This window comes from Carya illinoinensis, chromosome 10, assembly GCF_018687715.1.
Source record: "Carya illinoinensis cultivar Pawnee chromosome 10, C.illinoinensisPawnee_v1, whole genome shotgun sequence".
In the NCBI taxonomy this organism is placed as follows: Eukaryota; Viridiplantae; Streptophyta; class Magnoliopsida; order Fagales; family Juglandaceae; genus Carya; species Carya illinoinensis.
This window is the reverse complement of record NC_056761.1, coordinates 8497562-8518383: the sequence shown is the minus strand read 5'-3', so window position 1 is coordinate 8518383 and position 20822 is coordinate 8497562. Positions and strand designations below refer to the sequence as shown.

Genomic DNA, 20822 nt, shown 5'->3' with positions numbered 1-20822 from the left:
AAATGAAAGCAAGTCAAAGATTCCTTTTCCATATATTTGTTCATACTCGATCGATCTACTCAAATAGACATTAATGCTACCTTTGACCCAAGTTCAAACTTCAAAATCAACTCACGATTATAATATATATTAATGTAGCTGAGATGATGCGCACGGAAGTAAATGATCAGCGTATAATAATTATATTATTTGGTAAACCAACCAATCCGCTAGATTGCCATGAAAGCGATATATATCTCAATCTACTACATGCCCTCTGTGTGATCTGTATCTGAGTTTCTTGGAACCTAGTTAACCCCACCTCTCTCTCTCTCTCTCTCTCTCTCTCTCTCTCTCTCTCTCTCTCTCTCTCTCCAGAGAAACACTAATTAGTATAGCTAGATTTAAAAGAAAGAGATGGGAAACTGTTGTAGAAGTGAACACAGGTCGATGGTATCGGCTGGTGATGACTGGGGATCTCTCATGCCGAAGAAGGAAGAAGAAGCTGAAAACAAATGCGACATGAAAAAGCAGAGACTACTTGGTGATCAAAAGGGAGCCTTTGGGCGGTCTCCAGCTTCTTCTACCAGCATTACTAGTAGTAGTAGTTGTAGTACTGCTCATGTTACGAGGGAAGTGAAGATCAAGATTAGAAAGGAGGAGCTGGAGGAGTTGTTAGGAAGAGTGGACGTGCAAGGGTTGTCTGCTAAACAGGTCCTCGAGAGCTGGTTGGTACACGCTGCTGACCGGAGATTTAATAACGTGCTGGCAGAGCATCACCGGCCGTGGAGGCCGGCCCTGCAGAGTATTCCAGAGGTTAATTAGTTGAGGTTCTACTATTTACAAGTCAGGCTACAAACGACATGGATGTATGTTATGGAATTTGTAACGTAAATTATACGATTGTACGAGTTTAAAAAAAATAAATTTCGTACAAATTTTATTAAAAAAATAGATTTTTTCCTGTATTTTCTGATTTACTTTTTAATAAAAGGATGGTATGAAATTTATCTATTTAAAAAATCATTCTGTACGTTATGATTATTATTATTATGTTTTTTTATGGCAGTTAATTAAGAGGTAATTAAGAGGTACTTATTAACGTGACATTAATATCTTTCAACACCTATATATTATTTATTTGCAGATAGAAGATGTGATTCCAATTATTGGCAATGTATTCATAATTAAGGGCATCTATTCTTCTGTAGAACATATATCCAATTAATTCACCAGCTTTAACCCTTTTTGCATTGGAAAAATATAATTGTAAGTATAATTGTGTACTAATCTGTGTGTTAATATGATGTAATTGATCAAAAAGTAAATTTTATAAAAAAAATATTAATTTAAATTTTAAATATGAATAAATTAATATTAATACTCAGATTAGTACGCAATTGTACGATATATCCAGTAGAAAAACTCTCTTTTACAAATGAGTCCGGCCACGGGTACCGATAAATGTTACTGATAGCAGACCGATTAAGGCAAAGTATTCTTCTATTTTTTATTTTCTTTTACTTCACATATTTTTTAAACATTTTTAAATAATTCTTTTTTGAAAAAAAAAATACTAATTCACTAATAGACATTAGACGCTTATTTAACCATTAAGTTTTTTTAATATTTATTTTATTTAAACACAAGCATCGGTCAAATTTCGTCCCCCGGCCAGCGTTTTCCTTTTTAATATAACATATGATTAAATTAGTTTTAAATATCATAATATGACTTTTCATGAGACTCTTTTTTCTTTTCTTTTTTACCTTTTATTTTGAAAACTTAAGTTTAACAATATGGATAAGTCAAAAATTTTAAATTATAAACACGTTAATATTGGTGGAAGTGTCATCGGTTAGTTTGGACCAAAACAACCGACCGGAACAAAACTATTTGTTCCGGTCCCAATTCTAAAAAATGTAACTTCGGTCCGGTCTCGAGTCTGTAAAATTTTGGATCAACTGGATTGGACCAGATCGAACTTCTGTATATATTTTTAAAATATTTTTAATAATTTAATATATATTTTTATATATTAGTTATATAAGTCAATGATATAATTTTCATCTAATTTATTATCATTGATTATATAAAAATATTTTTTTAATGATTTAGTTATATAATCTACATTAATAATTTATTTAATTTTAATTTAATAATTTAAATAAATTTTTTTATTAATTTATTTGAAAAAAAAAGAAAAAAATAATTAGATCGAACCAAACGAACCGACCAGACCAGTCCAATCCAGTGGAAAAATGATGGACCGGACTAGACTCGACTGCCAACACCCCTAAATATTAGGTTTCAAAAGGGAAAATAAAAAATAAAAAATTGAACAAACTTTTTTAGCTTTTAATATTGTTGAGATAGGATTTTGAAACAAAATAAATAACAAATTTCTTATATATTATTTGCTAATCTATATTAAGAAAGAATGTGATAATTAATGATCTTTATTTGTTGAAAAAACATTGAGAGCAATTGATATGTTAAATGCTTTTATTTTTATTTTATATTCAAAGTTAAAACTTCTTATAAGATAATTATGCACACTTTTAAGTAATTTTTTTAAATTTATATTATATACAAATTTTTATATATCCTAAGCCCCCTCTCCACATAAATCCTAACTTTGTCCGTGTACAACCCTGGCTAAAAGAAAAAAGAAAAAAGAAAATTGTAACTACACAAATGGGTTCCAACTTTAAAAAGAAAAAAAAAATAAAAATAAAAAACACAAAATATTAAACTATAACTTTCTTATAATTTTTTTACAACTTTATATTAGATATAGAGATAATTTTATAAAAGTAATACTTATTTTTAATAAATATAAATGTTTTAGTTAGAAATATATTTTATAAAAATAAATTAATAAAATGACGTGACTGTAAAGAATATATCTTTATTTAATAAATACTTTATATCAAATTTAATTTGACATGATATGTTATTATAAAATTATTTTTATTATAAAATAAATTTAAAGTATTATATGAAATTATAATAATTTGTTAATATATTTTTATAAGATATTTTTTATAATTTTAATATATTTATTTAGTAAGATGATATGATTTCCTATTAAATGAATTATACAAAATTATAAAAGAATTCCAAAAAAAAATATATTGAATTTACCTGACTGCAGAGAATATATCATTATTTATTCCATTTTTAATTGAAATAACAATTGCATGGCTCTGAAAGCAGTCACCATGAGAATTAAATCCCAATTCGATACACGGACATCTATAATTACTCCGCACAACTAACTGGCAACTGGCCGCGTTGATCACTTTAAACGCTTGAGAACTCCACACGTGTGAGAGAAACGACAAAGCATGCAAGCAAGCAGCTCCACCCACGTGTCTCTTGTGCGAGTGCCAACTGGTGTACGAAGCGGGGGGGAGTGGGGAAAAGGCAATTGGTAGCGTTAAATGTTAATGCACCGGTGCTGTTCTATCTGAGTTTCTTGGTTATGGTCGGGTCTACCTTTCTCTCACAGCTATAATACTTCTACGGCTTTCGTCCCCACCCACCTTGGAGCTCATTCATGGCTTCTCAATACTCTGTCTTTTCTCTTCTTTTGTTTCTTCACATACCCACCACTCCCTTCCCTCCAAAGCTGAGTCTTGATAGAAACTCTTTCTCTTGGTTTGTTTTTTAGCTTTGTTTTGCTACATTCGGTGGTACTGTTTTTTATGGTCTCTCTGTTTGTGAGTGATACTAGTGAAGGCATGAAAGAGAGGGTAACTCTCAAGCTCAGTCTCATCAGTATCATTTTTGTGGAAGTGTTTCTGTTGGCTCTATGTGAGTATGCGACCCTTCCTTGTTGATTCCTTTACTGGGTTTTGGCTATTTTTCCATGATCTACTGGTTTCTTTTTTATCAGTTATGTCATTGTTTAATTGCTCTGTTTTGGAAGAATTGTAACCGGGTTTGGTATATCTTCTTCTGCATTGCGGGGGGTTTTTTGTGATGGGATTTCTAGAATCTCACCATTGGTATACCGATAGGGGTTGCTTTTTCTTTTTATAGAGGTTCGTAAACTTCATTTTTCATCTTTTGAGAATATGGTGCCCGGAAAATCAGTTGACTGAGCATATATTATCTTGTATTATTGACACTCTCAATTTACTTGAATGATCTGCATGTTCTGCTGGTAATTAAATTCCTTTCTTTGAAACTATAAAATGAGGTGCTACTCTTCCAGATTGAGGATAGTGTTAGGATTTTCCAATTAATTGGGGTCATTGTAAATGATTGTGTGAATAACATGCCGCTGTGATTGTACCCTGAACGCCATTGTTGCAACAAATGCTTTGGCACAAGTTGCATATTTAATCTTACATGGATCAAATGATATCAAGGTTTCTTTTCATAGAAATGGTGCTAAGAAAACCAAGATCTTGTTGGATGCATCTGAGGACTATATACCTAGTATATCAATTTTGGGGCCTCAATCAAGGTCCTCTGCAAGTAGTAAATGTATTACTATCATTTAAATTTTTTAACCCCAAATCATTATATTACTTTCAAACTAAATGTTAAGGATTTTGTCACGACGACATTATTCACTTAATTAGTATAATAAATTGTGGTAACTACTGAAGTGATAAATACTGGGTAATAAAAGTATTACACACTGATGTAGAATAACTCAAACCACTTACTATTGAAGCAACGATTGAGAGAGAATTAGGAATTCTGCATAGTAGAATACCCTAAGGGATCTAGAGGATGCTAATCTAATATGCATTAATTTCTAAGCTGCATGTGTGAAAAATTACATCTTATGGCTTTTTTTTTTTTTTTGGACAGCTGAGAAACACACATTGTGGTACACTACCTAGAACAAATAACTGATAGATCAATAAGCGACAGAGTCAGCATATCACTAGTATTTGTGCTGTTTGATGTAGGGTAGAGTGGATTTTTAGAGAAGTATGCTTTTGCGCATTCAGATTTATATCATCATTTTAGAATTGACATTCCTTTTATTTATTGTTGAAATTAGAGTTTCAAGGCTAGTTTGATTATGCAGTTCAGATGAGATGAGACAAGATATTTTGAGTGGTACTGAGATTTTTGAGTTAAGATGAAATGAGATGGTTTGTAAAAAAGTGTGTGTTTGGATAGTGAGATAAGATGAAATGGTTTTAAGTTTCAACTTTTTGGAGATTTGATAAAATGGTGGGTCTCACCAATTATTGAAAAGTATTTTTAATTATTAGGTGGAAAATATTATGAATATATTAAAAATAAGTAATATCTATTATTAATTTAAAAACTCATAAATACTTTGACTTTCCCAAAAGATATTTTTATACTATTATATTATGACCTATTTATTATACTATATTTTATAAAATTCGAAATATAATTTTCTAATTAGATATTATAATAAAATAAAAAATTCTAATAGAAAATTATATATATTAAAAATGTGATAATTAGTGTTACTGTAGAAGCACTGTAGCGATGGTTGAAAAATCAGAGATGAGATGAGATTTTGTTTTTTACCATTTGGATAGGCAAATGAAAAATAAAGTACAGCTTAGATGAGATAGTATGTATCTCATTTGGGCATCCAAACCCGGCCAGTCTGTTAGGGTTGTGGATGGAAGCTTCATTTGGTCCTATTACTTCTATTTGAGTTGAAAAGATGAGATCCATTCTCCTATGCTCTACTATACCATGATGTGTTAGGTTACGTCCAACTAGAATTTACTCCATTTTCACCTCTAATATATTTTCTAACATCTTTCTATCACATGCCTGTAGTAATTCAAATCCTTACAACTTTTATTGTGTAGAACATGTTAGAAACTGTCTGTGTAGGTTTCCTGATACTATCTTTTAATTTAAAAAATTATGTCCTCATTTACTCTTGTTTCTGCCATAGGTTGCCATGAATCTCGCTGCAGCGAGTTAAATCATGTTAAAGATTTTGTTTTAGTGGATAAAAAAAGGGATGCTGTTCTTCCTGAGATCTCTCCCAGTGGGTCTCCTCGGCCTTTTCTGCCTCTTCTTGCACCGTCACCATTGGTACCCTTCACAAATACCACTGTCCCGAAATTATCAGGTCCATTTATTTATACTATTTATCAATTTTTATTTAATATGTATATAAATCTCCATTGACATGGCATTCTTAATACTATTTGAGTTGAGCAGTTTAACTACTTTTTTCTGCTTGGTGATCTATCTCTCTTCCAATTCAGGTGTGTGTATGTTGAACTTCAGTGCTGCTCTAAGCTTGATGAGTGTAACAGCAATAGATTGTTGGTCTGCATTTGCACCCTTTCTGGCGAATGTAATTTGTTGTCCACAACTGGAAGCCACCCTTGCAATTCTCATTGGTCAATCAAGCAAAGAAACCAATGTGCTTGCTTTAAATGGTACCCTTGCCAAACCTTGTCTCTCGGATATTGAGCAGATTTTGGTAGGCCAGGGTGCAAACGATAGCCTCGCACAGATATGCTCAGTGCACGGTTCAAATCTCACTCAAGCATCATGCCCAGTCAAAGATGTTAATGAGTTTGAGACCATTGTTGATACATCTAAGCTTCTGGCAGCTTGTAAAGAGATTGATCCTGTAAAAGAATGTTGTGCCCAAATTTGTCAGGGCGCAATATTAGAAGCTGCTACGAGGATTGCTTTGAAATCTTCCGAGCTTATGAGCATGGATGGGCTCCACATCTTACCTCGGCACTCTACTAGGGTAAATGATTGTAAAAGTATTGTCCTCCGTTGGCTGGCTAGTAAACTTGATCCTTCTCATGCGAAGAAAGTTCTGAGAGGACTATCGAACTGCAATGTAAATAAAGGTGAGTCTTGGGTAATGCATGGAGGTCCATAGAACCTCTCTCAAGATTACTTGTCTGGGGTTTTTTTAGAGCCACCTGAAGAAATTTTAAGTATCGTTGGAACCATTAGACTACTCGTGTTAGAAGCAAATGATTACATGTGGGAGTATGTGGAGAATTGCACACTTTTGACGGTCAATATGTGAAAATTTTTTGCTATTACAATTCCAACTTGAGATTGGTCTCTATTTGTTGGGTGGGATAATTCTTGATACTATCAGTAGCTTCTAGCTGGTCGATTGTATCCTTGTTTATAATTTCTTCAATCTTTTATAAAAATAATTGATTCAACATTTCTTTGTGTGGTAGTTTTTGTTTGCTCTTAACCCTTAGGGGTTAATTGATATGGGCCTTGGTTTAGGGGTATGTTCCCGCCAGGTCTAAGGTACGATTCCTTGGGTGCATATAATTTCTAGGGGCCACGTCCCATTAGTGAGATGTGTATAATATGAGGACATTCCATGGATATGGAGATTATTAGAGAGTTAATTGTAGTAATTTTCAATTAACTGTAATTCTGTTAGTTAATTCTGTTACTGTGATTTTACCTTTATAGCCTTAGTTACTTACTTGTATAAAAGCAGAGTTCATTGTAATATGCAGAGCACGGTTTTCACAATAAAGAATTCTCCATTCTTTTCAGTTGCATTTCTTGCATCTTTTCTCTATTTGTAACAGAGATTAACCGGGAAAAGACATTGCGTTTGAATTGTCTCTGGGATTCCTCTTCCTCAAAAATGTCTTGTTTTTGGCTCTTAGTTGTTGTATTTGTTCTTTTATCAGTGATGCCAATCCCATCAGCTGGGGATTGGCATCACCGATCTTATATTTCTTTTCTCAGTTTTTCTATTGTATTTTTTGCTTCAGTTTGCCCCCTGGTTTTCCCTGACATGAGGAATGTAGCAACGGGCTGTGGGGATGGGATGAGTAACCAGACAACATGCTGTAGGGCCATGGAAAGCTACGTGTCCCACTTGCAAAAGCAGATTTTTATAACCAACTTGCAAGCTTTGGATTGTGCTACATCATTGGGAACAAAGTTAAGAAAATCAGGAATTACCAAAGATGTGTATAGTCTCTGCCATATAAGCCTCAAGGATTTCTCCCTCCAAGGTAAGGTGTTTTTCGGTTCCCTTTCATAAGCAAATAAACTTTTTCTGTCACATTTACTCTAACCTGATTCTAACACATGATATTTTTGTTTTTTGTTTTTGGCCATTTCGAAATGATATGGACCCGGTAATTTGAACATCTCAGTTGGAAATCAAGGTAATGGACATAATTCATATACAGCGAGAATTGATAGTCATAGACTCAGTCTATAGACAGAATAACCGAGTATGATTCCTTTTTTTTTTTCTTGTGTCTGGAGGATAGATTATAAATTATTATTTTCTGAATGCAATCTTGTAATGAACATTTATCTTCGTCCATTTTCTGGTGCAGAGGCTGGATGTCTTTTGCCAAGCATGCCTTCTGATGCAACTTTTGACACGTCTTCAGGAGTAAGCTTCCTTTGTGATCTTAATGACAACATTCCAGCTCCCTGGCCCACAACATCTAAAGTGCCAGCTTCATCATGCAATAAAAGTATGTCCCAGCGTTTGAATTTTATTCTTTTGTATGGAGTACCAGATCCTTCAAATTTCTTGCTTATTTCTTTCCAAAATCAATTATCTTATTGTGAAACAAACGCTAATTTTTCTCTGCTATACTTATCAACCTGGCTTATGGGAATTTCAGCTGTCAAAATTCCTGCACTTCCAGCAGTGGCATCTGCTCAAAGTGGTACGTGTGCATCTTTTCATTCACCAAAAGATACAGTGCAAATAGGCCAATTTGGTTCCATCAAGTTGGTTATGAAGTATCTATGCCCTTCCAATTCAATCTTCATGAAAAGGACATGAAATGCAATGCATTGACGATGTTGTGAAATCACTTAAATTCTAAGTTTGATGGTTATCAGTTTTCCTTCAGAGGGAACTATCCCAAGATGGACAGACTGAATCCCTCAGTCACCCACTTTCTCTAACTTATAGGCAAAGAGGTTGGAAGTTCCTTATAGCCTGTTGCAACCTTCTGTCCTAAACAATCTTTGACTTTAATGATCAATTGCTTGGCAGGATTTCATACGGATAATGTCAGGCATTTTCTACTCTTTGCTTCCTCGATGGTCCTCATAATGGTCGTGTGATTTTAAGAACCTTTTTCATGCACATTGCACTGAGTCAGTCCTTGGAAGAGCAAAGGAAAAATAGATGAAGGCCAACTTCATACAATCCTAGTTCCTGAATAGAAAACTATTTATGTATTGGGTAGAGAATCTCTATTTTAGATACTCATAGAATTGTGTTTATGAGCAAAGTTATTCTTGATTCTTGCTTTTGCTGGTTTATATAATAAGTTTTGTTAGAGGAAGTCGGGAAAGTGATGTCATAATTCTCAATACCAAGCTGATTGCCTTATAAATTTAGGTTGTATCTGTTGTAACATGGCTAATGTGACGAGAACATCCACATGCATCAGTCGCCAAGTGTAATGTTATTCTTCATTCTACATTTTGTCATTCTCAGTTACAAATATTGATGATATGGTATATTTTAAAGGCTTGCTACCTCCTACCACCTATTTACTACTCCCTTTATGTTTGTTAATTTTTATTTTTATTTTTTAACTTAATAGTTAAGGAATTAACTATTAGTGAAGTTATATATATTTTTTATTTTTTTATCAATGATAAACACAACAGTACTCTTTACAACATTTTTTACAACATATGATGTAAAATGAAGATATTTTTGTGAAGTGGTGTTACTTTTATATGATATTTTATAATAATATCATTTATTTTAAAATATGATTTTTTTTATTCCAAATTTTGAAATATATTGTAAAAATTATTGTGTAAAAATTTTATGTGTAGTTAGTTTTGTGTGTATTCTATTAATGTGATTGATTATGTATTAAAAAATTTAATGCAGTGAATTACATTAATGAAATGTACAGTAAATATACAAAGTGATTGAATGCAGCATTATTCATTATAATGTATCGTTTTTCTTGTGAAAATGGTGGTCACCGAAAGAAAATGGGAATTTTATTTTTATTTTTATTATTGGATGGATGAGGAAGACGTACGTAGATCAGCGAGTCTTGTCTGCTGCTGCGTTCCAATATTTGTGACATAACACACGGAGCTGTTCGGCTTCTTCGCGTGGTGTCTGCTTATTTTACGCGATTCGGTTCGTTGACTTGATTTTGATAAGAATTATAATGCGGTTTTTTTTATTTTTTATTTTTGTAAGTTTTTAATAAGACTTGACCCGTTTTTTAATCTAAGATTGCGTTTTGATATTGAATTGAGTTGAGTTTAATATAATTTTTTATGAATAATTATGAGTTGATATTATGTAGTCAGTTCTGTGGAGCCATTGAAGATTAATTTAAATATGTTTGGATGTTAAGATGAGTTTAATACTATTTATTGAAAATTGAAAAAAATTATGAATTTTACGTGTAAAGAAGTGTTGAATTGAAAAAAGATTGTGTGTTCTATGTATAAAAAGTTTTGAATTGAGATAAATTTAACAATTTAAAAATTATGTATTTAGATATTAGATTCAACTTAAAATTAAACTTAATTGAGTAAATCTAATGCAGTCCAATATCCAAACTAGGCTTAAATCCGATAGAACTAGTTGATTAAGGCTTAATATATATATATATAGTATTAAATTCCTGTACAGTTGTTACACTACCGTATTTATAATTATCATCTAAAATAAAATTGGTTGCAACTATACAAACGTAAACACGTTGTTAACTCGTAAATCTCGTATAATATGGCATGAAAAAATTTAGTTATAAGTGATTCTGTATATTAACACGTAGACTTATTTAATAAGATGGGTCAGAAAGTAGATTTTATTAAAAATAATATCAATTTAAATTTTAAATATGAAACTATCAATATTAATATGTAAATTAGTATGCAAATTCTTTTGTATGCATCGATTTCATCGTTATTGCGACGTCGGCATGCATACATTGGAGTTCGAAGAAACGTTATCAATTATCAATCAACAAATCCATTTTGCAAAGACTGTTTAATTGCTGAGGTAGAAGTATAATAAAAAACTTCTGATATTTTTGTAAAGGTTCTTTTTTTTTTTTTTTTTTTTTTTTTTTTTAATTTTATTTTATGAATGTAATATGTTAGAAAAAATAGCAAACACAGATCGTAAATTATAAATAGTGAAGCGATTGTTAACCTGTCTCTTAAACAAATATTACATCTCACTCAACGAATTGAGTTCTGTAAAAAAAAAATCTGACAATTATATTATTAGAATACAACACTTTTATACGGTTTTTAGAATACACACTTTTTATATAATGTGTAAATTATAAATTTTGAACACTAATCTTCGAATGAACAAATGTAATAACAGCAGATGTAAAACAGTTTTTATCAGATAACTAAGATGCAAAACAGTTTTTCTTAGATAACTAACTGTCAAAAAATTGAAAAAATGTATCACTTCGTTTGAATTAAAAAGCGTCAATATGTCGCACATTTGGTTGATACTACTATTGTGTGTCTACACTTATATTCTATTTTATATATTGTGAAACTCATAAACTTGTAAATCACTAAAAGTTTGCTTGTCTTCCCAATATAGGACTAATAAATAATCATATTAGAGTAAAACTTTAAAAGAAGTCAAAGTTAATTTAAAGGGAATATTTGAAATAATTCAACATAATATGCTCTATAATAAGTGACGTCATACACACTAACTTGTAAATGTAATCAATATTGAAACTGACTTAAACACAATTTATAGTTTTACATTTAAATTTCATATTTGTTAATTCTAAAATGAATAATAAAATAGTTCAATGAATGAATACCCGATGATCTAATTATCTCTCTTTATTTTATTTTTTCTTTTAGAATATATTACATTTTATGTATCGTGAATTCATCTCTTACAAATTGCATTTATTTTTATAATTAATGTCAAATTGTACCATATTATTTTTTTGCGCATGCATTATTAATTTAATATTGCCCTCCTTCTATCATATCAATCGAGGCCCATGATCAAGATCAGATGGTAAATAAAGTCATCTTCAAGGTTCCCCCCACCTAGAAGCACTCAAGCAAAAAGAATTTAAAAAATATATATTATAAAATTTACTCTATATATTTATGTTTTATTTAAAAATTATAAGAAATCTATTCAATTAAAATCCAAAGGTTGAAGTATTGTAAAGGGTAAAATATACTGGTCTCAAAATCCAATTTATTAAAGGGTTGTCACTAAAAAGTTAAAAAAGAGGTCAAAGAATGGATAAATGATAAGGGAAGATAATGTAGGAAGAAAAGAAGAGATGTGACATAAAGAGATGTGAGGTAATATAAAGTAAAGGGGGCAAGAGATAATAGGTATAAATACATACGACTTCAGTGACTTTTGGTCAGACTGCTCTAATAAAGCTTATTCAACCTCAAGACATGGGCTTCAATGAGATCTCAACCAAAAGACAAACCTTTGAGATCTATTATACAATGAGAATATGAGATTGTAAAATAAGCTTATTATAATAGATCCTCTCCTCTCCAAATCTTCGTGGACGTAAATCATAAATATACGTGAAATAAGCTTATTGTCGAATCATATAAATTTATGTATTTTTTTATATTTATTTCTCTCTATTTATTTACTATTTATTATTATAAATATACGTATGAATACCATATAACTACACTAAACCACTGCCAAAAGCTCCGCATAACACCGGTTGAGGTCCAGAACAATCTCAGCTGAGCTTGAAATAGATCTTTCTCATCCTTCAAATTTTTATACCGTTTCTAGGAGTTAAACAGTGAACATTCCTCATGGCTCATTTATCGTCTTAAAAGTTTCGTGAGACTGTAGTCCGTGGGCCAACTCCTCCAGCCTCCAGAATGGTTCGGTCGAAAAAAGTACCGGCTTCTTTTTAAGGGCGGCTTCGATCATAAATTTTTTTAATTTATTTCGTTTTATATCATCTAATTATTATAATTTTTTTAATTTTTAATATAAAATATAATAAATAATTTAATTTTTTTAAAATTTTAAATAATAATAATAATATTAAAAAATAATATTTTATTTCAAATCAACATTTAAATGCAGCCATAATTTTAAGTGCTGTCATTTAAGTAGGTTGGCGGGCAGCTGTTACATGTTCACAAATATCTATTCAATAATTTAGAACCAAAAGTTTTGGTCAATGGTCATGCTTTTTTTTTATTATTTTTTTAATCAAATGTCATCATTATTATAAGCCACATAACCCTATCATTTTCGTTATAGAGTATATAACTATGTAATTATTAAAAAATTAATTGATTATTAAAAAATTAATTTTTTTATATAAATATATTATTTATTTATTTTTTTAAAATAATTATATGATATTTATACACTCATGACTACAAATATTATTTCTCTTATTATAATACTAGGTACAAACTTTAAATAGATAAATTATATATATATTTTGTAAAAAGTAAGTTTCACTAATCCAAAATAATTTTTTTTCTATTTTTTTACATACAATCTTTTTTTTTTTTTACAAGATTTTGTAGAATTTATCTATTTAAAATTTATACAAATCATCTCTCTTTTATAAATATATTTTTCAAAAATCTCAGACATATGCTTTTACCATTTATAATATGATTGTAACACTACAAATAAAAAATAATAAAGATTATTCAGTTTGATATCTAATTTATGGAAAAAATAATTTAATAAAGCTAATTTAATAAAGTTAAAATAATTCATGATGAAGATAGGTTCTGGGTCACCTTTGAGGCTCGATAAAGCTAATTTAATAAAGTTACATCTGCATTCTGAGTTTATCTTCCCACAGGTTATTCCGTTTTCTTATAAATAATTGTCTCCAATAGTGATTTGTCATATATACACGTCACATTTCCTCAACCTTGCACTGCACTCCAAGGAAGAAAGAAGTCCCTCCCCTCTCTCATGTATATTAAAAATGTATATTAATATATATATATATATATATATATATATATATATTACATTTTTAGTCCTAATAAATTTTCAATATATTGCTTTGAATCATTTTAATATAGATATAATACATTAGTAATATTAATATATATTAGTATATTAATCACATTTCACTTTAGTTAGTTGGTATACATTAGTATACTAATGTATATTAAATTACTATAACTTATAAATACAAAATCACTTTTATATAGTATTATTAATACTAGTACTATAGTAACATTAATACTATACTAAGTATTAATGAAATTGGTACTTGATTAAAATTGAAAAAGGGAACCGAACTGGTAAAACAGAAAGTACCTGTTTAGGAAAATAACCGGTGCGGAATTAGTTTTTCAAATTACGAAATCGATATAACCGGTTCGATTCTAAAAATTGTATAAAACTAGATCAAACCGAACTGGTTACACCTCTATTAAAATGTTTTTTTTTCCCTTATCCTCAACGTGGATTTATGGAACATGTATCAAATTTGAGAATATATTCTAACCGATTTCATGGCCATAATTTTTGGTGCTTGATAATTTACTCATTTGGCTTCTTTATTTATTTATTATTATTTTTAAAAAATATGATATGGTGTCTTCTTCATCTCACGCCGAACTGATATTTTTTTTAAAAATAATTATAGTGAAAACACAAGCTTTTAAGGCCTGGATTGGTTACATAAAATTAAAAATTTCATCTCATCTTATCTCAACTCATTAGTATAATTTTTTTAAATCTTCATATAAAATATAATAAATAATTTAACATTTTCAAATTCTAATATAAAATTAATATTAAAAAATTATATTATAATAATATTTTATTTATTACTATCTAAAATATCTAATTTTATCTGTATAATGACCTTAAACTATATATCTTCAAAAGTAATCATTAATTAGAATTAAGAATATCTTCTAACCCCAATTTCAAGCCCAAAATCCTTTGATTGGTTCGCATGTACGTGGTGGCCACCGACATCTTCACTAAGGGAAAGGAGTCAACTGGTCGATTCAAATAATTTAAAATTTAAATATTATCAATTAAACGACGCGAAAAATAGAATAACTTCTGTCTTCTCCTTTGTTTTATTATTATTATTATTATTATTATTATTTTTATCACATCGATCCAAGGCCAATTATATAGCTATCTACTCTGTATGTAGTCTTCCAATCATCCTTAAAGGGCATTTACGTCTTTTTAACCTGTGGATCGACGTAAAGGGCAAAAGACATTTTAGGGATGCTCACCTTTATATTTTATATATTTTAAAATTATTTATATTTATCATCTATATACTATATATTTATTATAAAAAAATTAAAATAAATATAGAAGGGACACCATCCCATGCTGCATCCCATTCTTGCAACACCTGTGATTCTTTGAAGCCACACCATTTTCAACCTCCTAGACCTTAGTCCTCGGCCTCAATCTACCACGCAGCTGATCACTCTCAGTACTACAGGATTAACTATGCTGACCTCCAAAGATGGCTTCAACCAAATTATTCTAGACGATTCAGATCAGCAGTACTCACAATCACCAGACCCCCAACCCATCACGGCTATGGTCCATGGAGTCGACTCCCGGCTAGAAAATGTGCTATCGGATACTCAGTTACCGCGATTCAAGCGCCTCCGAACTGCGACGTGGATTGAACTCAAGATCCTCTTCCGCCTCGCCGCACCTGCCGTCTTCGTCTACATGATCAACAATTTCATGTCGCTCTCCACACGAGTTTTCGCTGGCCACCTCGGTAATCTTGAGCTCGCCGCTGCCTCTCTTGGCAACAGTGGCATCCAACTCTTCTCCTACGGCCTCATGGTATGTACAATTTTCTATCGAACATGTACGTATTTTCGTGAACGTGTTGATTTGGGTGATTTAAATTTCTTGTACACGTGGGTTTGCTTTGGCTGTATATATATAGTTAGGCATGGGAAGCGCAGTGGAGACTCTCTGCGGCCAGGCCTTCGGAGCCCACAAGTATGAGATGCTAGGCATATATTTGCAAAGATCGATGGTCGTCCTGACTCTTACTGGGATCCCAATAACTTCAATCTATGTTTTATCGAAGCCCATCTTGCTCTTACTCGGAGAACCAATAACCGTGGCGTCCTCAGCTGCAGTTTTCGTCTACGGTCTGATCCCACAAATATTCGCTTACGCAGTGAACTTCCCCATGCAAAAATTCCTGCAATCCCAGAGCATCGTAGCCCCGAGTGCGTACATAACTGCGGCTACGCTCGTGGTGCACCTGTTGCTAAGCTGGCTCGCGGTGTACGAATTTGAGATGGGATTGATTGGCGCATCCTTGGTGCTGAGCTTGTCCTGGTGGATCATGGCGGTCGCTCAGTTCGTGTACATCTTGGTCAGCGGTGAGTGTAAGCAGACCTGGACGGGGCTGAGCTTGCAGGCATTTACTGGACTCTGGGAGTTTCTAAAATTGTCGACTGCATCGGCGGTGATGTTGTGCTTGGAGACGTGGTACTTTCAGATATTGGTGTTGATTGCTGGGTTGCTCGAAAACCCTGAGCTTGCTTTGGATTCTCTTGCCGTGTGGTAAGAAAACTAGCCTTAATAGCTTGTTTGGCTTAAGAGAGTGTTTCTTTATTATTTTATTATTATAATTTTTTTAAATTTTTAAATAAAAATAATAAATATTTAATTATTTTAAACATTTCAATTCAAATTTTTTAAATTTTATAATAATAATAATATTAAAAAATAATTTTTTAATAATTTTTTATTTAATTAATTTTATTTAAAATTATCTTATCTTATCTCTAAATCTAAACGAATACTTAAAAACACGAAAAGTAGCACTCTAGATACATGTAACTCTGGCATATATATATCCATTTTTCTTTTAATGAAATTTTAGTGTTGACGAGTTGGATACAGTACTCTCTTTTAACAAAATAATAATAAATTTTTTAACGTGTGTTATATATATATATATATATATATTTTAAAAAAATCACGTTATGTGTGATTATATTTAATATTATCATTTTAAAAAAGAGTGAGACCTATTATATTTTATAAGTTTTATTTTCTCTGAAAATTATTTGCATACTTTACATTTATGCAAATTATTTTTCAAGTTAAAATCGATTGCTAATCTTAACAATTCTTTCAATAATATCATTCAAATTGTTTAGACTCAAAAGTGAAATTTTAGTATAAAATGAATTTTAAATCTTATCATATTATAATTATAATTGGTATTTGTTGTTGATACTGTTTAAAATAATATATACAAACGATAATAATAAATGTTATCAATTTACTTTATAAAAAAAAAAAAACTCAAAAATACAAATCGATAAGGTGAAATTATGCGGTCCTCAATCCTTAATAGATGTATATATAAAGAGAAATGATAATTACAGTTATAAGTGTATAACTATCGTATAATTATTTTAAAAAAAGAAAATAAATATAGGATTTAAATTAAAATAAATTAATTTTTTAATAATAAATTTTATTTTTTTCAACTTACTTGGGCACTCTACTACTTAACGTTACCCACACACACACACACACATATATATATATATATATATATCTATATATGTATATAGATAAGATCATTTATCACATTTAAGATAAAAGTTGCAAATTGGCTGGGCAGATCAAGACGAAGACTTTCGAATCTGGAGGAAGGGATGTATAGAAAAGTAGCTTTCACTTTATCTTTATTTTACTTTATTTATTGACTAGGATGATTAATTTCAAATTTAAGTACGAAGGTTGGCAGGCAGCGATTCCACGTGTATAGAAATTTATTTAACAATTCTAAATTTTTTTAACAAGTTCGTTAGAATTGTCTCACGTGGACTATATAAGAGGTTAGTGATCAGTTTATAAATATAAAGAAAAAAATTCACATTTTGAGTTAATTTTTAAAATTGGGAAAGATCTAAGACCGCTCAACACTGATGTCAGATTCTGAATTTACCAATAGTTTTAGACCCAACAGTTTACAAGAGAAATTGATTGTCGTTATTCCGTCTCAGAATCCGATATATGAGAGGGAGATTGTTAGAATTGTCTCGTATCGATTATGGAAGGGATTGGTAGTCAGTTTATAAGTATGAGGAAAAATCTCACCTCTTGAACTAGTTTTTTAGAATTAAGAGAAGTCTAAAACCTCGCAACATTGATATCAGAGCCTAAATTTAAAGAGGTTCGAGAGTGTGCTTACATCCACAGGAGTTGAGAGAGGTCCAAGATCACCCAATACTAATATCAGAATTTAAGTTTAACGTGGTTTAACAGTGTGCCTACATCCATAGGAGCGAGTTAGCTTAAGAGGCAATGTTTTCCCTTATACTTATAAACTGATCACCAATCCTTCCACAATTAATGTGGACAACCCAATAAATATTTTTGTGAGTATATTATTTAACATTTTCATATATGCTTGATGTCTCCACTTGATCCCCATGGCGTAACTCCATGGAGTGATAATGATAAATGTTCATGATGATACTGTGCAGCCTGGCTATTAGTGGGTTGTTGTTCATGGTTTCGGTAGGATTTAATGCAGCAGCAAGGTCAGTCATAATTACTGCAACTCTAATGCTATTATATATTATTGTCATCTTTTGATATATATATGTATGTATGTATATGTAATTATAACTTTGAGAACCGAACCTGATTAACTTGATGATTGAAAGGACAGTGTGAGGGTGAGCAATGAGTTAGGGGCTGGACATCCCAAGTCAGCAGCATTCACAGTTTTAATCGTCAATTTGGTTTCTTTCATTATTGCTGTAATAGAAGCAGTCGTTGTGCTTGCTCTCCGGGATATCATAAGCTATGCCTTCACCGGCGGTGAAGCCGTCGCTAATGCTGTCTCGGAGCTCTGTCCCTTCTTGGCATTCACTCTCATTCTCAATGGGGTTCAGCCAGTTCTTTCTGGTAATTATTTTAATTTTCTCTAGTACGTACGTACGTCCTTACTGATCTTGAAGAAAGTAGATTTATTTTTAGTCAACTTAAATATTGTTTGAAAATATTGATATATAGACGTTGTAGCTAGCTAGCTGTTATGAACATTAATTAATGACTGCATGGTTATGAGTTTTGAACCAGATCATCCAACTTGCTGATCTTTCGATCAGGAAGGCTATATATCTTGTTCTTGTAGAGATCGAAAAGGGCTAGCTAATGTGCAGATGATCTTGATCTGCATGCAGGGGTGGCTGTGGGATGTGGATGGCAAACATTTGTGGCATATGTAAATGTTGGATGTTATTACGTTGTTGGAATACCTTTGGGTTGCCTTCTAGGCTTCAAGTTCCACCTTGGCTCTAAGGTACGTTAATATTTTTCTCATAAATCTGATGTCAAAGTATATATACTGCATCAATACACTTTATGTACATATACATCTCATTGACAAATATTTTATATGCAGTCATTTTTATATATTTTTTACGCACTATATTAATGTAATTAGTTGTATTATTTTTTTAATATAAAATAATTATTTTAAATAATTATATTAATAAAATATATAAAAATAATTGTATATAAGATAACTCGTGAACTAATGATCGCACTCATGAATTTGGCATTGGTTGATGTGCGTGCAGGGAATATGGTCGGGGATGATAGGAGGAACTGTCATGCAGACCTTCATTCTACTGTGGGTAACTTTTCGCACGGATTGGAATACAGAGGTATATATATATATATATATATATGATATTTTCAGTCGTGGTTGTGCAAACGGTATGCAGTCGTTTTAAAAAAAATGAATTAATATAGGACCCATATAAAAAAAAAATTAACCTTTTAATCGCGAACCTCACTTTTTTTCAAAACGATTACGCGGCGTTTGTAATTCCACGACTGTATGTAGGATTGCTCCAATATAATTAGCTATCTCAGCTCTTCATTTACTTTAAAATACAAGACTAGTACTTGATCATTATGATATATTATGAAAAAAAAATAGTTATTTTTTAATTTTTTTTAAATTATAAAAAATCTCACAATAAATAACTTGTAAATAAATAGCAAGACTTATTTGTTAAGAATTCACCATTAAAAAGTACGAGGAAAATGGAAAATTGTTGACCGTGTGGTATGTACAAAAACAAGCTGCACTCAGAGGATCGGAATTGAAATTTCAGGTGGAGATTGCTAGGAGACGATTGAACAAATGGGAGGACAAGAAGGAGCCTCTGCTACAGACCCAATAAACTTGCTGTCAAATTGCTTTTGACTGAATGCAAAGTGGGAGATGAACACACGATATCATAGAAAATTAGCCATGCATCCTGGCACCAAAAGTTTATGGCCAGTTGCCATGCTGGCTCAATATTATTGGACCACTTAAGGATTTTTGAGTTGTGCCGTATGCTGGACAGATGAGATGTTCTATTTTTTGTCGCATTGGAGAGAATGTGTAGGGTTTGATGCTTTGATATCTTAGGCATGGATTTGTTCGATGTGATCTTAAAACTTTATTTGGGCTGTGTCATCTTTGTCTTAGTACCTCTGGACCTGTTCATATTGACTTTAAGTATTAGCCATGAATCATAAACATGATCTTTTTGCATGCATACATAACATATACATCTATAGGATGCATGGTTAACAAATAAAAGAATGCATGATTAAGACATGGTGGGAGAAAAATTACAAATGAGATTGACAACAGCATTTATTTTTGGTCCCACGTACAGAAAATGTCATGCATGATATTCGAGTTTGTGGTCCAAATGAGAGCCGTCCCCCGCTCTCACTAAGGTCGTTTGTCGCGCAGCCTTCCGCCTGAAAAATGTGGTTTGATAATATTCAATTGCAAATACAAAGGGGTTGGGGCCCGGGGGTGGGGATAGGTCTCCTATTT

At 31.4% G+C, this 20822-nt stretch overlaps 3 protein-coding genes across 5 annotated transcripts; all 3 read left to right on the top strand.

Annotated features, from left to right (window-relative positions):
* The first annotated feature begins 321 nt into the window (after positions 1-321).
* Positions 322-866, top strand: LOC122278251. The gene has a single exon (XM_043088406.1). The coding sequence runs from the start codon at positions 397-399 to the stop codon at positions 802-804; it is 408 nt and encodes a 135-aa protein (XP_042944340.1). The 5' UTR covers positions 322-396; the 3' UTR covers positions 805-866.
* Positions 867-3415: 2549 nt separating this feature from the next.
* On the top strand, positions 3416-9423 carry LOC122279731 (uncharacterized GPI-anchored protein At1g61900-like). 3 transcript variants are annotated; one of them, XM_043090528.1, is made up of 8 exons: positions 3418-3798; positions 5894-6073; positions 6213-6818; positions 7725-7970; positions 8115-8126; positions 8304-8447; positions 8601-8645; positions 8981-9423. In XM_043090528.1, the coding sequence occupies exons 1-8, from the start codon at positions 3690-3692 to the stop codon at positions 9049-9051; spliced, it is 1413 nt and encodes a 470-aa protein (XP_042946462.1). In that variant the 5' UTR covers positions 3418-3689; the 3' UTR covers positions 9052-9423. The 3 variants fall into 3 exon arrangements, with proteins under 3 accessions (XP_042946463.1, XP_042946461.1, XP_042946462.1); XM_043090527.1 differs by having other exon boundaries at positions 3417-3798; positions 8601-9106; XM_043090529.1 differs by lacking the exons at positions 8601-8645; positions 8981-9423 and having other exon boundaries at positions 3416-3798; positions 8115-8195.
* A 5865-nt stretch (positions 9424-15288) lies between these two features.
* Positions 15289-20532, top strand: LOC122279065 (protein DETOXIFICATION 40-like). Its single transcript, XM_043089384.1, has 7 exons — positions 15289-15772; positions 15879-16510; positions 18454-18510; positions 18642-18880; positions 19159-19277; positions 19558-19644; positions 20101-20532. Exons 1-7 carry the CDS (start codon positions 15422-15424, stop codon positions 20167-20169), a joined length of 1554 nt encoding a protein of 517 aa, XP_042945318.1. The 5' UTR covers positions 15289-15421; the 3' UTR covers positions 20170-20532.
* The last annotated feature ends 290 nt before the right edge of the window (positions 20533-20822 follow it).

Excerpts from the sequence above, each read along its gene's own strand:
- LOC122279731 (XM_043090527.1), top strand. The coding sequence starts at position 3,690 with ATGGTCTCTCTGTTTGTGAGTGATACTAGTGAAGGCATGAAAGAGAGG. Across the intron at positions 3,799-5,893 it reads AGTGTTTCTGTTGGCTCTAT|GTTGCCATGAATCTCGCTGC; the intron begins GTGAGTATGCGA and ends TTTCTGCCATAG. Across the intron at positions 8,448-8,600 it reads AGCTTCATCATGCAATAAAA|CTGTCAAAATTCCTGCACTT; the intron begins GTATGTCCCAGC and ends TGGGAATTTCAG.
- LOC122279065 (XM_043089384.1), top strand. The coding sequence starts at position 15,422 with ATGCTGACCTCCAAAGATGGCTTCAACCAAATTATTCTAGACGATTCA. Across the intron at positions 18,881-19,158 it reads GGTTCAGCCAGTTCTTTCTG|GGGTGGCTGTGGGATGTGGA; the intron begins GTAATTATTTTA and ends ATCTGCATGCAG. Across the intron at positions 19,278-19,557 it reads AGTTCCACCTTGGCTCTAAG|GGAATATGGTCGGGGATGAT; the intron begins GTACGTTAATAT and ends ATGTGCGTGCAG.
- LOC122278251 (XM_043088406.1), top strand. The coding sequence starts at position 397 with ATGGGAAACTGTTGTAGAAGTGAACACAGGTCGATGGTATCGGCTGGT.